Source organism: Cyphomyrmex costatus, unplaced genomic scaffold (assembly GCF_001594065.2).
Source record: "Cyphomyrmex costatus isolate MS0001 unplaced genomic scaffold, Ccosl1.0 scaffold122, whole genome shotgun sequence".
NCBI classification, from domain to species: Eukaryota; Metazoa; Arthropoda; class Insecta; order Hymenoptera; family Formicidae; genus Cyphomyrmex; species Cyphomyrmex costatus.
The window spans coordinates 461713-480589 of record NW_017275196.1 but is presented as its reverse complement, the minus strand read 5'-3'; the positions used below and the strand labels follow the sequence as shown (position 1 = coordinate 480589).

At 43.0% G+C, this 18877-nt stretch overlaps 1 protein-coding gene across 1 annotated transcript in view; it reads left to right on the top strand.

Annotated features, from left to right (window-relative positions):
• Window positions 1-1374: 1374 nt before the first annotated feature.
• LOC108780118 (probable serine/threonine-protein kinase DDB_G0282963) overlaps window positions 1375-18877 on the top strand; it is a 70771-nt gene continuing 53268 nt past the window's right edge. Inside the window, exon 1 of the mRNA XM_018547715.1 lies at window positions 1375-2764. Within this exon, the coding sequence (XP_018403217.1) occupies window positions 1375-2764 (1390 nt within the window). The remainder of the gene's footprint in view (window positions 2765-18877) is intronic.

Genomic DNA, 18877 nt, shown 5'->3' with positions numbered 1-18877 from the left:
GGAGAGACGGCTGCAGAGCCGCTCCAATAGACCTCTACTACCCGGCGATGCCGGGTGGGGATCGACCGAGTGAGACGAGGGCGATGAAAAAGGATAGCTTTCTAGACGTGGCGCGAGGTAGGGTGCGATGCCGCGGATCGCGGCAAGAAGTGGGACGTGGTGACCACCTATGAGGCGAACCCACGAGACGTCGGTTCATCCGAGTGGGGGCGAGTTAGGGCGTTTCATCGCAGCGTGTTCGCGTGTCAGCCACCAGATGTCGAGCGATCATGTCCCTCACCCGCGTCCTCGTCCCTTCGGGGTCACCTTGAGGGAGGCGTGCACGCGTACAGGTCTACGCCCAGAAACGCCCATCGCGGGCCCTCCCGCCGCTTCCTCGCCGCAGACGTTCCGCGGCAACCAACTGGACAACCAGGCCCGGTCTGGTTTCACGGCGTCGCACTACGGCTCCGTCGAAACCCGCGTCTACCAGCGCCGCGAAGGACTCCACGCGCGTTTTCATCGGCGCGATCTACTCGGAGCGATTCACACTGACTCCGACATTCTTACCTTCGTCGCAGACGCTATTTTCGTCCTGATCGTGGACTAACTAGTACAACGGAGACGCATCCAATGCATTGCTGTCGCGTCGAGAACGTCAGTGACGGCCTTTGTACAGCGCTCAAGGAACGTCTAACCGACTGAAGATTCGACAACATGTGAAAGTGCATCGTGTTAGACTGCTACAGCGAGACTTTGAAGGGCTGCGCCCTTTGTAAGCGACAACAGAACCACCGTGATTGGGTTCTAAGAATTCCAACTGAGATCATTCGTATTACAGATGAGCAATAAACTTGTTCAAAGTAATTTATGGTGCAAACATCGTTATAAAACCTACCACGAGAAATACATCGAAAATGAAAGTGAGATGAAGTATAAATATTGACCGTGAAACAGTCCGCGAAACTGTCCGTCGGAATGAAACCGAGTGAAATTATTGTTTAGCTGATATAAAACTCGCAAGCGGTCGAAGTAAACGTCAAAAGTGTGACATTGTGAAGAGAAATTCTCCTAATAGAAGAATAGTTATAGATTATGATCTTGTTAATCGATCATGTATGTTAAAAAGAATTGTAAAACTCTAACGGATAATGATAAAGATATGTACAAATATAAGAATGACATCATTTATCAGTGCTAGACGGACAATTTCCGTAAAATAAATCATTAACAATGATATTAAGTATTAAAAGAGAGTTATGATTAACACTCTTGAAGAAACGTTACGGGGAGAAAAAGGCATCATGAAAACACGGCCTGTAAAAGTTCCGTTGTGATCGGATCAAGTAAACGAAGCTTGTCATTGTGCGAGGTGGGTGTTTCTTCGGGTAAAAAATGTCGAGTACACTCCCGGAGGCACCAATGGGTCTGGACTCATCGGACCCGGAGATCAGGTCGAACCACCTGATCTCACGACTGGATCAGGATCAGGAGGAAGCGGAGAAACGGGATCAGACGCGGAGAACAGCAGAATGCCACAACGCAGACAGTGATTGTGAGAGCGACACGAGCGAAGTGTTGAGCGTTGGCAGCGAACCGACGCCAACCAGCGTGGTTGGAGTGCGCGTATGCGGCTCGATGAGGTACGACCAGGAATCCGCGAGTAGCCGAGGCGAGTTCCGCGACGAGGAGAACACGAGAACGTCGGCGACACCATCGCCTTCCAGCTCCGCCAGTTGCAACGATCTTTATTATCAGCGTACGTCCAATAATCACGTTCCAGCACCAAGTCCACCTGGTTACAGTCAACCACCATCGTCCCCTACGGCGTCTTCCGTCAGATCTCCAGCTTCTTCCTCGGCTACCGCCTCGTCTCCAGGTCGACCGGAAGCTATACAAGAGGCTATCATACCTAGATACCAATCCAGTCATCAGCAACATCTCCTTACTCGATATTCTTCTAGGGAGCCCGATATCTCCGACTATACGGCGCGAGTTCAGCACGGCCTAGGTCACGAAATCGTTTATCCCACTGTAGAAAGGTTACATCGTACACCAATAAGCGTTCCTTTAGTAACGAGACTCTCGTTATCACCACCGTCGGCCATGACGGTCACCGGGCTTCAAGCAACGACGCCCGTTCTCCATCCCGCTGCTTGCAGAGATCCGCGGGAGACTACCTCGTTGATGCCGCATCACAGTCAGCATCTACATCACGCGAACGCCCATACGCATCTGCATCAGAGCTCGCAGGTACAGCATGTACCGGCGAATTCGGTGCACCAGCACCGGCTCTCGGTCAGCAAGCTCTTGCAACGGGATCCCGGGAGTCCGGCGTCGCCCAGCGCTAGGGAGGAGAACGGGCGTACCCTGCCCTCCGCGAATGGCGTGCAAAATAGTATCAGCAACAACGGCAATCATCACAACAACAATAACAACAACAACAACAACAACAACCTACAGCATCAAGCAGGCCTAAAGTTCAGTATAGATAATATTTTAAAAGCGGACTTTGGCAGGAGAATCACGGATCCTATCTCCTTGAAGAAGTCCCGGCCTAAGAAAGTGTCTTCGAGGCCGATCGATCTAACGAAGGACTTCCTAGAATCGTCCTCCGACACTTCTGAGAGGAGCAGCTCGGAGACGACGACAACCAACGCCTCCCCCACCGGTGTTTCGGCTGGGAACTCGACGACCAACTCGACGACCGGATCAACCGATCCTGGAAAGATGTTATGGCCAGCGTGGGTCTACTGCACCAGATATTCGGACCGGCCTTCCTCGGGTAAGTTGTCGATTGTTGTTGTTTCGGCGATATTCGTGCATTACGCTATGTAAATTTGTCTTTGTTTGGCTTCATGTCTGATGTAGCATAATGGCAATTAGGTCGCAAAGTGAGTTTATTTTAAGAGATATTTGGGAAAGTTTTATTTGTTGTGACGTGTCATAATGAAATCTTTAGCAATCGCCTATGTAACGCGTCACTACAATGAAGCTTTGATTTGTCACGTAATGGGAACAATGATTTAAACCGCGTCGTTGAAATATGACAGACAATCCGCATTATGATCTCATCAAAATTCCGCGTATTTTATACAGTCTTATGGGAATGTAACGGTAAATAATATACCGTATAATAATATGATTAATCAAAATTTACTTTCATTGTTTATCCAGCGTAGAGAAGTTCGCGTGTTAATATTCGAAGAAATATATTGCTGGACATTTCAAATGGCGAAATGAGTTTTACGCATTCATTGTTCGAGCAGAATTGCCCAATCCGCGTGAATAGAATCTCTCATTAAGAGCGTATAATATGGCCGCAAATGCCGAATGTATAAATTTCTTAGTCGGAGAAGAAATATTCAACACCGGGAGAAAATGTTTCTCGCCATTGTGTGAGAAAGCGTTTGTAAAACGACTGTAATTTACTACTGTCACGATTGACGTGTAATACACCGTTCATTCGTGAAATCGGCTGCCACGTTTTTCAAATAATAATTAATTAGGGAAACATACAGCATACGCATATCATATTAATTATGATATGCCTCAGTAAGCGAAAATGGTGCAACTGTATAAACATATAAATTGGAAGCGCGGAAGAATAACCTCGTAATTCATGACGAAACAGTTTTTGTATATGGAATCGCGTATCTCCCTACCTTCGTAATACAGCAAATAACTTAAGATCTTATCGGTTTAATTTAAGCAACATATATTTGCGCGTATTTATCGGCAGAATATGATTTATCGACGAAGAATCTTCAAAGTACACGATCGTACAACACGTGGACGATTCTACTGTATAAAATAGTTTATTTTTAACCAACCTGCGTTATGTATCACGGCACCTTACGCTATATTGATCGGACAGTTAATTATCATCTGCTTTTCGAAAGAAGTATGTCGGTATTATTGCCACGTTTTTGCAGCATCGCGCAGATAGATGGTCCTTTCAAGTGACACAGGAAAACGTGTAATTACTTTACTTCCCGGCCGAGTGCCAGCTTGATGAATGATAGAGAACGTTTCTTCGTGTCATTCATATCTGATATACGCTTATTGTCAGGAAACAATAGTTAAGCAGTCGGAGAAATAGCCGGTCTCTGCCTCATAAATCAAGTGCAGCCATTTCTCACCTGGTACTCGAGTAACAATTTTCTAGGCGGATCCGAGACTCGTTGTTTGTTGCGCAAAAATTTGATCGATAAATTCAGATAATTGATAAATACATTTATCTTCGCGTTATGTACATCACACACGTATTATATATAATATATTTATGTTTAATTATATATGACTTGTACACCCTTTATATCTTTACATCGTTAAAATTATATCCCACAGCGATTTATATTCCAGAATTACAAATTGTCATAACGCTCGCGCGTATCTATGAATTATCGGGGTTGTTAACATTCTGCGGTAATACGCATTTCCGTATCTTGTCAGTTAAGTATCTAGCTCTGCGCGATAACATCTTTTTTTAAGTGAAAACTTGCTCATTGCATTACGGCGGTTTTATCAACGCGCCAACTTTATAATTGTAATGTGTCGCCGTCAGGACCGTTCATTACACCAAACACCGTGACGAATAGATAAATACTCTTGCCAGGGGAGATATTATTGGATCACCTTTTTCTATTATGTCTTTACAACGCGTAATTTCGTAGATAAGAAGTGCGAGTTGTTAAAACGACTAATGTAAAATCTAATTACCGTAATTGCATGTACTATACTCTGCATGCAGCGCAGTTCATCGATATCATGGTCGATATGTTTCCACGAGTTATTCTTTTCGCGCGTTTGCATATGCATTAATATCCGGTGAATAAGTGCGATACGGTCGCGACAAGGCTAGCAATTTTTAAACACGTATCCTCTCATCGACGGAGAAAAAGGACAAACGAATCTAATCGGTGACGTATTGCTGGTTGCACGCACACCGGGAGCACTTTCACACCCGCAGTAATTTGATATAAAACGAAACTCCTTCCTCGTTATCGACTTATTTATCAATGGTAAACGCTGTACGGATCAAATTACAGATCGCAAGCACTTCAGTATAAATGTACTGCATAATGGAAATGCCGAACCTCTGTAATTATAGAATAATATTTTCACAGATCGAAAGTATAAAATATGTCGGGTCAAAATAATCAAATGTATCAAGGCAATATTAATCATTTTATATACACCTTAAAAGTTAAACTTAATTTTTGAACAAACTCTCTGAATCACCCACAATTCGTATTCTTCGCTGCAGGTTATGTAAGATGGTAACATTGCTCACAGGATCATTCGTTAAAGATCGCTTTATTTAACTTCAACAACAGTCGTCGCGAGTAACCTAGATAAAAAAAAAGAAAAGTAATAAGGTCGACACATCATCAGTCGAGTGCGCGTTACCGTTCTAGAGCAAATTACATTCCGTAATCGTAACGTGGGAAAGTTATACGCGACGACGATCGATCAAGCCGCATGCGTTTGTGCTTATCACCTGTTCCACCGATGCGGAAAGGGAATGAGGTCCGCGACGATAAAACTGCGCGCATCGGAATATTGCATAATTAAGTTCGTAACAGAGTGTCGAATAGTCGTCACTAACCGGACGCGGACCCGATACGTTTGCACCAGCAGCAGCACACCTCTCGGGCGAGGAGCGCGAGGTGCAATAAAGCCGGCGGTATCGCGCGCTAAAATCCATTTGCGGAAAGTTATGGCTAATTAGTTCCCTCGGCCTCGGATACGCGCGTACAGGCGCGATTTCCCGTTAACGAGGCTCGAAATAGTGCACCGTGGAGCACCGTCGGTAAAAGGGCAGCGTAACTACATATCTCGCGCGTATTCGTTGCGGGTTCCGCGTATCACGCGGTTGAGAATTTGATTTTTAGAAAAAAAAAAAACCTTACGGCGCGCGTGCTTTTATAATATACTAGCGATAGATATTGTCAATGCACGAAAGCATTAAACTCGCGTTGTCGTACGTCACGGGAGGGGAGAGAAAACGCATGTTGCAACGCGCGCCGTAAACGGGAACGAAAACTGCACGATCGAGAAATTGCGTGATTAACGCGGCCGTCAATTTTATGATAACTCGGCTGCATCACGCGAAACCTAAAGCACCGTCGAATTGTTCCTCGCGAAAGGTGCTCGCGCATGTTCGAGGAACAATCCCGTTCCGTGGACAGCTGGAACGATCCGATATTTGTCCGTCATTATTCGTCGGCGAGTATATAGTTCGTAACGTTTGCATAATTAAAGGAGCGATCGGCTATCAGTGGAAAGCAGCGTTATATGGCGAAACGATCGAGCGCCTTAACGAAATGTTCGTTATGAGATAAAGAGGGATTAATTCACGAACCTGGTTCCCGTATGGCTTTGCTCCGTTTCTCTCCTCTCTCTCTCTCTCTCTCTCTCTCGTTTTCTCGTGCTCGATCGATCGAACGGGAGGGCCGATATACGTACATACGTACAATTGGCATACGTGTGTAAGCAAGCGCGTTTGCTCCGTATCGGGCGGTCTCGCGGGATCCATCGATCTTGTTAGGGTTAAATCGAAGGTGCTTCTCGTTCTCCACGGCTGGACACGATAACAAATCCAGACTGGCGCTGTGTACCGGCCACATACGACGGCGGCCCTGAAGGCGGTTACAAAACCTATGAATGGCTTCCGTTCGCGCTCCAGTTATCGGTAATGTAAATTTTTAGATAAGACAGCGCCGTTGCATTCTGCAGTATACCTGTTTGTAACAAACGGCGCTGTTATTCAATCGTACGTGTCTTAAGATCGCGATGCTCGATGCGAGAATGAATTGAAAGCCTGCATATTACACGGAGGGAAGGAAATGGGCTTGGAAGATTGATCTAAAAATATCCTACGTATTACGTGCGATTAAAGAAGAAGAAATGTATCTTTATCGCTGAGGAACGAGGAGCCGCGCGCGGTCGAGACACTATCATTATATCTACATTGAGATAATTGTCTGTCAATTCCACGTCTGTTAATTGCGTAACAACCACAGGGCAGCTTCCGTTCCAGCGCGGGCAGAAGAAACCAGCAGCGGAAAAGCGAATGTGTCTCGAAGGCACAAAAAGAAGGAGCGGAGCGCGCGTTACGTTCGTTTCAGAACGTTTCATCATCTGAATAAAATCCCTTCTAACGATCTATTAATGATTCCGACAATTATCGTTCTTGTTCGCGATGTTATCTTTCGCGGTCCATCGCGCGGATCAAATTTCTTCTCGGACGCAGAAAATTGGATTCTTGTTGGGAGATAGGCGTTAAAGGATAGGCGTATTTGAACGCGCCATTTAACGCGACTAGTGAGAAGTTTGTTGTGCAAAATTTCGTCGAGACGAATACAAAGTTGTTAATTGCACGATGTTATATGACGATATGTGAAATAATTAATAGGTTTTAAGACTTTGCGCATTGATTAGAGTCAAATATGTAATTAAGGTATACGCGACGCAACTTTGAGGAAAACATCGCCATAATTAGACATCACGGTGAAAGGAAGTTATATGTTGTTGACAATTATCATCATGCTGGAAAGAGATTAAAATTGATTCTCATTAGGATTCAAATTTATTATCATTCGGGCAATTTTCTGTCATTTTAACATGAAAAGATCGTATCGCGCGCGACCTGAAACTGTCAATCCGTCTTATTTGAAACTTACAGCTCTTTTGATGCGTTCTCTCTTTTTAGATTACCGTCCGACGTCTAACATTTACGTGTCGTTGTCTCGTTTTCTGACTTTCGCATGTCGTCGACTCTCGCGTTACGCGTTGTCATCGTAGAATTAATTAATAGTTAAGTCAATATTAGCCCAACTCCGGGATGTCTTCTTGACGCGCAGGTTGCTATACCGCGCGATTAACAGACCGCGTAGATGGTGGTTAACACCGCAGGGGATCTATTTGCTGCGTAGTCCCGGAATGTGCCTCCCTTCGCCATTCAAAGATCTACTGCAACTTCCAGGCGTATAACTTGACGTAACGAAGCGAGCTTTTATATGACTGATAGTGAAATACGAACCTTATTTTCTGCTGCTTGCGTTCCATCATTTTCATTCGCTGATCGGAAATTATAGATACGTTTCTCTTCCGGTACAAAAAGAAAATACGCGCAAATGATATCTTGCGATAAAAAATCTGCCCTGAATGTGCAAGTGGGCCAATTATTGTTTACGAAAGACGAGTATAATGTTTACGTTCACTTGAACCTCCATGAATACCGCGTTGATGTTTTTACTCGTGTACATTGATAGGGCAGTTCATACGGTTGAAAATCGCGTGTAAATGTCTAGTATCTCGTTAACGTGAAAATTTGCGAAACCGCTGCAATTGAAATGATTCACGGTAGCTGTAACGAGAGACGAGCGTTATAGGTAACCTTTCACGGGTTTCAAGGCATTTGATTCGACCATCGATCTTCTCGGTAATATATTAGCAGTTAATAAGTAATTAAAAGCCGATGTCGATAGGAGAATGATGAGCGTGCGATATTGCGCGACGCGATAACGGCGGTGCCAGGCTAAATGCATTATCGAGATGCAGCCAGTGGAACGGGCACAAAGAAACGTTGCGAGTGTGTCTTCAATTAGAAATTGTTTACGCCAGGTGGATAGTGTGCTGCGGCCTATCGCTATATCGGGATAATCTCTGGCGGTTAATAAACGGCAGAAAGAACGTATACCAAGCCCGCTAATGAGCCTCCGGATTGACAGACAGGCAATCCGTAGGTGTAATGCGAGGCACACGCGGCCGATTACGCGTTTAGAAATTGAGTTCGCCGCTAATCGGTATCCAGGGAGGCATAAAGAATCTATCAGTGAAAGGAAATCGCAGCTCGGATCGACGAAACGCACACTCATCACTCGATCTATCCTGATATCGAAACGACGGAGTCGCATTATCGTAGGATATTTTATTCTTTCAATATATTCTTATAGCTAAACACGTGACATTTAATTTTAACTTTATGCATATATTTATAATTATAAATGTATACACACGCGGAGATACTTTAGAAGATTGATTGATTTAGAAGAATGATTTAAACGCTTTTTATAAAGAATTTTAAAAAGTTTTTATATTATTTTCTGAATATTTTAATCTATGCGTTGGACAATGATTTATCTTCTTTTCTACATTCCAATCTCGCGTCCTAATCAATGTATCGAGCTACATATGTATAAATAAATGTTTAAACGCGCTTAACGTACCTCTCAGTATTTATATTCAAATGTCTTTTTTTTCATCAACATTTTATTAACAGTCATCAACAGAATTAAGAATGGATCTCTTTTTTTATATCAAAGAACAGATAATTCTTTTTCATCAATTTTGCTGATCTCGATATTGCCTCATCGGCAACGTTTGCAAGATTTACGCGTAGCAATAAGACCACACGGCGTAGGTGTTTCTCGAGAGGAAGCTGTTTGTCGTATGCCTTTATAAACGGAAATGACCCCGCACCAATCACACCAATCACAGGTTCTTATAATCGTTCTATACGCGTAGGATCCACAATCATTGCGTGACACGTGTAGTAAATTCGTGGAAGCTCTATTCGAGAATGACTCATACGTGGCTTCGGAGAATTTTCAGAAATGTTCAATGATCGCCTTTGCTTACAAAGCACACAGCATCACGGCGCGGAACACATTTAATCTCGTACTTTGATCTCGCGTGTGACAGCCATCGGATTCGATTATTCGTTAATCCAGTAGAAACACGCAAAGTGAATATAATAAGTGATTCTATATTGGAAAATGTGATTCGCCGCATCGACGATGCACGTTGATCACTACAAAACCCTTAAAGCGGAACTGCAAATGACAAAATAAATCTCCGCTTGTTATGAAATTTTTCGAATCGCGCGTGGTTTTGAAGACGGGTAGTGTGTTTCCTTCCTTCGGTGTAACGCGCTTAGTTGATTGTGCCTTCTGGAGGACATCAATCACCTCCCTAGTCTCTCGCACGAACACATCGAAGCTGCTGTGAATGCGCGCCGGAATAACGGACGCGCTTTAAATGGCCGTTGTCGTCAACAACAGCAGCACAAATTTACGCTTGACATTCGACAATGGCGCAGACACGATGGCATCGATTGACCCGACACTAAACGTTACTAATTCGCTAAGTTTACTTTCTAAAATATCTCCAAAAGTCCGATTACAGACCTATTCGTGTTTATATTCGTCCAACACTTAGGTAACCTTTGTGAGAACAACTTTTCGTACAGCCGTGTTCGAACGGAACACGTCGAGCTCTTCATGGCAAATAATTCACGAGAGGAGAAAGTGACTTAGACCACGAAAGTGGACCTGTCGTCGCTCCGAGACATAATGATCGCGTCTTTACGTCCCTGCCTTGGTAACTGGACGCAGCTAATTCAACTCGCAGTCACGTAAGTCGCCGAATATGTCACAGCGACGTACATTATAATGCACTTACATCAGACAGCGGTGGTTTTACACGTATCGGACATGCTCTCTCATTTGTGCTCATTGTATAAAATGAAAATCATCCGTTTAGCCGCGCGTCTACCAGCGAGGCATTCAGTTGCTGTATTAGGAACCGCGGAAAACTCGACCAGTCCCACAGCTAGTCGATACATACATTATTCGTTAAGAAGTTCATTCCTATACCCATTTCTGTTATAAATTGCTAAATATAATGCACAGCATTTTTGCTTAAATTTCTCGATATATTTAAATCTGTTGTAGATAATAAAGTGCAAACGAATGTATGCCTGGTGCTTCCAAATTAATTTAATTCGTCACTTCAACAGTTATACTGGGTATCAATCATACTTGCTGTACCTCGCATAAGATATACGAGTAATGTACTAACGACAGCACACATAAAGCATCTCTTCCTGAAATGAGATTAGCGTCGATTAGCCAAGTCTTTCACATTAAGCACATACACGACTGACCACCCAGAGCACGTCAATCACGCTGTGGCCCTCCGGCAGACACGGCTCCGTGACACGAGGAAGCGCTCGAGCGCGCAAATGCAAACCGGAAGTTGTCCTGTCGTCGATAAGCAATGACACGACGAACGTATCTTCGCCTTTGCCATGAATGTACGCGTTCATATACATTCGTTCATTGCTTCGCTCGTTCACTCCCGAGGATCGGAGTAACATATTGTGAGATATACCGTTGCGTTGAAAGAAGGGACTTTACACGCGTACGTGGGTGGGCCGCTACACGTCACGGACTCTTCGGACATGCGGTATTCCGCGGAGTGTTATATGTATACGGCGACACGTGGCTGACGTGGCATCAGTAGATTTGGTAAATAAATAATTAGTAGCAAGCGCCAATGGAAAAGACTACGACTTACACACTCTGTCTCTTTTTCTTTCTCTCTTAATCTCCGAGTATCTGTCTACCGCCTTGTTGCCTTCTTCTCGCGCATGACGACTGTATTATACCCGTCTTGTTGTTGTCGCGCGAGACTGCGTCCCGACGTGGACTAACGTCGCCATTTCGTACGGTATTTATATAAATTTATAAGCAGATAGGTGAATCGTCCGACGCACACACACTGAACGCTGGCGTGTCGCCTCTCCGCTATGAGAGAGATAATCGGACTTGTTTACGCCCACCTATAATCGGGTATTAGTAACCTGTGTGTATCGGTACACGTTGACGTTTATATAAGCCTAATTATGTGAGAGCATAAAATGTACCAGCGTATATAAACCATACGCATTCTAAATTGTAGGTACGTACACCTTTCTATTTCAACGTTAAAGCGAACGTTTCTTTATTTTTCACGAAGCGATCGTTTTCAATCACAAATTAATAGATTCCATTACAAACCTGGCATTATATACCTGGCGAATAAATTTTTACCGACGACTTTTGAAAGCGCGAGGAAGCGGAAAAAACGATCGGGTATTCGAGACACGGTTCTTAATTGAACTTATCATATTAACTGCCATTCGCCTCGGAGATATCTATATTTCGTTCATCGATAATGCGATAAAAAAAGACTGCGGTAGTGGTAATGGATGACATCATTACGACGAGGGGTAGAATATTTATGGAAGGCAGAAGGCAACCGGTCGGACGGCTTCGTGGAAGACGAGCGAAGTCAAAAATGCCGGATCGCGTCGCAATCGTACGATGGTCCGCGTTCATTTGTGTGCGTCGTCAAGTATTGCGTGTTTTATTGTTAACCGAGATTGAGGAAATTATTAGCGAAGCAGATACCAGTTCCGTATACGTTTTGGTGCACCTCCACACGCGAGAGCGTGTAATGACATCTAGAAAAATATGTGTACAACGACAGTTTCTTCATTATCAAACGCACAGTGTAGGCACAATCATGTATTACAGTCAAACCATCAATTATTGCAACCTGCAATAAAAATTCTTACTCTCTTAATGTCTCATAAATGCTATTTACTCATAAGTGATATTTACTCGTAGCGTGACCAATTGCCTTTCAACTCTTGTTCAATCGTATCACATATGATACGCGTACGTATATTTTGAAACTACAAGAGTCCCCTAAGGGTGCGCAACATAAACTGTAGTGCGTATATGACACGCATAATATTTTGCACGTCATATACGTTGTTAACTATAAAACAGACAGGTGGAGAACCGTGTGTTTTCCTAGAAAGTACTAAATTATCCCACAAATCTAAAGAGGCATGTCAATTTATAGTTGTAATACGTTAATGTGCGATCGCGATTCGTTTCAACAAACTGTCGTCGATGACAATTTTATTCTAGATTCAATGATTACTTTTTTACGCTCGAAAGACCAGATGAGTTAACAACAATAGGGAGTGAGTTAAATTATTGCGGTGATAAAATTTTTCAGCCACCCCTTTCCGCGAACAGGTGACCGATCGTACAGGAAGAAATAGTTAGTTCGAGTAGCTGGAATTCGAGTAACGTCCTGCGGCACGCAGGAACACTTCCTTTCGTCAATTATCACGGGCATACCATCGCGCGAAATTGCGACGGCGACGGTGAAAAACGCAAGCGGCGCAAAAGAAGCGTCGCTTGCGTCATCGACACCGAGCTATGCGTATTTCACATGTCGCTGACAGTGCGACAAGATCGGCGCGCACAATAACGAATGACGTACTATACCGCGAAGCAAAAAAGGATGGTAACTTTAATCGGGAGGAAAGTCGTAACCGGTCGGGCGAGTTCGCGGAAGGCGAAACAAAAAGCCGCTGGCAAGATCAAAAATATCCGATCGCGATGATCACGCGCGATCGTTAGCCGGTAGTCAGGTGGAAATTTGTTGCTCGACGATATCACGCGACGATGCGTACAAATGTATGTATACATACCGCGCACTTGCGCGCGCGCATATCATTTTACGCGTGTTGCGACGCGCATGCTCGTGCGCTTAGGAAGACACGACGGGCCCACCCACACTACCGGGCCCAAAAAACCGGCCGCTGTTCCTTCCGTACGGCTATAATTTATCCCGGAGTGACTGACTGGCCGGTTAGAGCGACGGAGAGATAACGCGCATGGGAGAAGGAGAAACCCGTGGACCAGAGAGTACGCGCGTGTGTGCGTACACGCGTGTGCGTGTGACCGAGCCCTATACCGTCGCACGAGCGATTAGGATGGCATCCTCCTGCGTTTCTTTGTGGATTGACGTGGATCTCGCTCGTCGAGGATCTCGCTTACGTCGTTAGCGGGGTATCGTTACGTCATTTTGCTCGCCGACGTCGAGACGTTTTGCGCGTGTGTCAGCGGAATGTGTGTGTCTTCCTCTGAACTCGTATAGAAGTATAAAACTACGCTATCGCGTTTTATCTCGCAAGAAGCAACGATTTCTTCATGGGGCGTACCCGCGGAATTTAATCGGAGACGAGCGCAAACGTTTTTATATCTCCTTCGCACAAAACTTATATTATAATATACTTATATAAAGCTCATCTTCAAAGATTTTCAGTGAACTCTCTCCCAAATTTATGCGCATAAGCCGGGGCGTTAATCATTGAGATCGTTTAACTTTTTTTGCGTCGTAAAAATAATTTTTATACTTTATTTGTTTCTCTTTTCCAAAATTTAGGGAGTAGCAATAAGCGCTTATCTCTGCTTCTCCTTAAGTGCGCCAATGGATTTCTTCAACAATTATTATCTCCAAGTTAAGTCACACGTGCTTGCGTGGAGATTTACATCTCATCGATAATATGAATGTTATTACTTCTTCAGAATTTAATTATCTCCAGGAAAAGAAGAGAAAAAAAAATTATCATGAATTATGCGTATATACACTTGCGATATAAACTTTGTTTTTATCTTTACGCCAATATGATTGATGATTGGAAAATGGTCAAAAGACGGATGAAGACTACATCACGTGTAATGTTGATGCAGCCCGTTTTCTCAGATTGAAATGTTAATGATATTTCTGACGAGCGTGTTACAATCGCCATTATAAAATGCACCGAACGTTCCGCGCGCTCGTAAAGAAACACGTATCTAAGATTTATACCATTGCACGTACTTCGTGGATTTGTGGCGAAGTGCAGTCAACTCTACGCGCCCCGCGATACGTTATCTGATTAAAGTTTCTCTTTATGGTTAATTACTTTGTCATACTGTTAAGTACCTTTTAATTTTCAGCCCATTCCCGATGCTTGCCTTACAATCGGCAAGGCCGTGTTTCAATTATACTTTCCCGGCGCACATTGAGATATTAAATGAAATCCATAAATTCATGGACGCGTCTCGATTAATCACGGCCGTGGAAGTTAATTGCGTTGCAACTGAATACGCGCGGTATAAACGCACGATTATCACGCCGATTATCTAATCTGAATTATCTAAACGCATTACAGAGCGATACGGGCTTTGCACAATCGCGGAATTCATTATAGCGCTCGGAAGTCGTGAGGTTCATGGAGTTTCGCGCGCATTTTAGCGTACAGGGATCAGCGCGGAGAAATTCGTGTGGTTCTTCGGCCAAAATTAACGGCCGTAAAACTCGTGTGGAAATAGAAAATAACGCGAGTACTCGAGCAATTCGTTAATCTTTAAGAGGGTGCTTAGTGCGAAAGTGTCATTCGGTTGCAGCTGGTAAAAAAATTGCCACCATCTCTATAAGCACACAATACCAATTCCTGCGTATTATAGTCTCCACCACATCGGTCCGGTTAATTTTACGAACCTGACGGAAATGATCCCCGATCCTCGAAAACAACAAAATTCGCTCGAGCGGAGCACATCATTTTACAACCCAATACCTTCCGCGGTAGTTACGATCCTCCGCCGAGCGCGGTGATGTTTACCATAAAATCCAATAAGCTTAAGTGTTCCCAGCATGGAAATAAGATAAACTCCCGATCCATCTACGTAGACACCCTCTTGATATATCAAGGGCGGCGCCACCGGATGGATCCACCCTAGTGGCCCATCCACTAAAGACCTCGGCAATCACCCTCCTCCAATATTAATTACCGATTCGTCCTCGTTGTTTATAAAATAACGGCGGTAGATCTACGAATAATCGTAAGAGAGAGAGAGAGAGAGAGAAGAAGAAGGAGGGGAAGAAAGAAGGAAAGAGAGGCCACACGTTCGAGATGGGAACATTTAACGGATATCTGACGAGTTCATTAATAACTCCTTGGTAGGTAGGTGGATGGGGATATACCTCTTCAGGTATTCGCGTGCTTAATTGATTCTCTTACGTAATTACCACAAACCTCTTTCTCTTCTTACCTCCTCCTTCCACTCTGGTCGATCACGTATCCCTCGCCCGCCTTCTACGACTTGGTTACTTTTCGTTCGTGCCTCTCGTTGCCTCCTTCCAGACGTCGCCGCATCGCGAGAGAGAGACACGTTTACGGCTTTGAACCCGCGATGCGTACACGCGAGAGATGTGGGAGAGTGGAGGGACATAAAGTATCGGAGATTATCTGGCCGCTAAAGTAGCTAAGTAGCGTTTTGCATGGACGACTGACTTTACAGATCGAGCTGAACTTAAAACGTTCGAGCATCGCAAATGCATAAAAACGGTACCGTTGTGAATAAAAAGTCAGAGTCAGCGCGGTAATTAGTGCGTAAATCTTTGCAAAAGTAACGATTTAATGCAGCATATCGATCGTAAATTACAATAATAAAAATCCATACGCGTTTCAACTTATTGTAAAGTCATTATCAATATAGAGATGAATAATTAGCGCGAGAATGAAAATACATTCGTTTTTAAACGTGTCGCAAACAAAGGTTTATTTCTTTATTCACGTCAAAAATTCTATATGTATCCCAGTTAAATAGCCGGAAAGATCAGATTTGAGTAACAATTCACAGATCGAAATAATGCAAATGTTGAACGTAATTAACAAAATAAAGTAAAATAAATGTGAAAAATAAATTAAGTATGTAAGATCAAGTCCAATTAAAAATTGAAAGTAGTTTTTAGAAGAAAAATGTAAGAAAAAAATATGGGGAAATAATTTTAACTGTCTTAAAGTCAAATATTAAATGATATAATTACCTAAGTCGAAACAATGTTTCATGTAACAATCATTTGCGGATATACATTAATTACAAATACCACGGCGGAGTTACTTATCAAACTCTACGTAAACCCAAGGACACGTGGTGTGAAAAAAAAGACATTGTCACCCTCGTAGCGACTATGTCTGGAATTCGATCGATGTTGAGAACGCAACACTCTCTGTCGAAGGGTTTACTTTAATGAATTTATAGAGATTCAGAAAGGGGCAGGCATTTCCCATTCGGAAATCCCAAAGATTCTCCGACATGCGAAAGTAGTACGTATAGTCTCGGAAGGAAACCGTGTCACGAGTGTAAAATAGCGTGAGAAAGTCCCGAATCCACAATTCGCATTTTTTTGCGAAACGCGTTACGCGAACGTGAGATGCATGCAGTAAGATATACTCGCAAAGGTTGTGAACGATATTGATACTAATATTAGTCGTAAGACAATTACGGTGTCGCAAAAATAACTGAACAATAATCCCGGGGAAAACAAGTTATGCATAACTCCGTGGGTTTGCGTGCCTACCTTGACGACACACGGCGACCTAAGTAAAGCAATCTTAAAAATTCATGTAATGCTAACAGCGGCCCTGAAGAGTACAACGTTACTCGTAACATTGTTAACAAATGTCTCAGTCTCACTCGAGCGTGCGCTGAAACCTGGCCAGTCTCACGGCACATATTTTCGAGAATGTATTACTCGAAATGTCTGTGTGGTGGGTATCGCGATAAATAAAGAATTTATCCGCGCTATAACCCGGTTACAGGTAAGCGAGAGTAAAGCGCAGGTCGATGATCGACCTTTCAACGGAGTGGTTGCGGGGTATCCTCCACGCCATGATGCGCGGTGCTTTATGGATATAAATATCCGCTCGTCTTTACGTAATCGCGGTACGCTCGCGTGATTGCTCGAGAGTCCGAAATTTACGAGCCTTCGATAATAGTCGAGCGTCAGACTGAGGGTACAGGTATATCTATATACGTCACACAGACTTTGTGTCATTACGTTCATCTGCGCTTGTGGAAATAACCAACGTTAGCCGATATACTTTACGACGATCGCGCCCGTAATCGCAATAAAGCACAATCCTTACGTAGGAGTCGAACTCTCGCCGATTTGCATTGCACTAGTCCCTATGAGTTCAGGCACGTTCGAGCGATATTTCTTTAGAGCGTGCATAGGTAATAACGTACCATTAACTAAAATGTTGAGAACAAAACCGGCTTATCGTGTTCGATTAATAGCTGTTATCGAAATAAGAGCGCTCGCGACTGAGCCGATTAAAAGAGATATGGAAAAATGTAGGTAAAACTCTGAATCACTTCAAGCAGTTTCTGAGCGCTGTATATAATTTAATATTCTTACGAGATGTTAATCTGACTCATTTCGCGGCTTTCTGATCCGTTTCTAGCTGCTGAAACATTATTAACAGTTTTGTTCTTGTATATCGCAGCTTTTTTCCTGCTGGTGATAATAGCTCTATGCCACATCCAATTAAGTTTTCCGCAAGAGGATTTTACATAACAACACCACACACATTATTCGTAATAAGTTTCTTACAAGCGCGTTAACTGGCGCTCAGGAGCCGAGTAATTATGTCAGGTTTCAAACCTCGTATTAAGCCCCCCACCCTCCTTTCTCCCATCGTGTGTTACATTTTATTTTTATAGGAGAATAGATGGAGGTGGATCGTGTTAATTTGTCACAACAATCTTTACACATTTCACGATAAATTCATCATAATGAAGTCGAGGGACTGCCATTTCAAGAGCATATCCGTCACATATCTTTCCTTTTAAATTACGATTTTCTATAATATGTGTGATTTTTGTCAACACAATTATAAAAATATTATATCACCCGCGTTTTTCTTCTTTGAATTAATTTACACAATGCCTCTAGATACATTTCGCTCCGTTAAAGTGACACGACGAAAAAGTTAACAATAATATAAGCAACAAAATCTAAAGCAAAATTAGATTAAAAAATTAAATATCCCAAGGAAAAGCTATTTTTCAATTTAACAGAAAATATCTAGTATCAGCAAAAAGAATATATTCTTAGCATATTCAAACGTCATTTTTGTTTCACAACAGTTAAGTATCTTTTTCAGTTGTGACAATTTTACGATTTTTTAAATTTTGAAGTTAAGTGAGTGTACTTTTGATGACTGGCAGAGTAATGTTTATCTATCTCATTTATGGTGATAACTCGAAATCACATTTTTGTGAGTTGTGTCACTTTGGAAATAAGGGAGCGACATAATTTATATATATATGTATATATATATATATATATATCATATTGTTAACTACTTTTATTATCGAGATACGTTCTAGAAAATGCAGAAACGATTTATTCAAATCGCGTCATTTGTGAG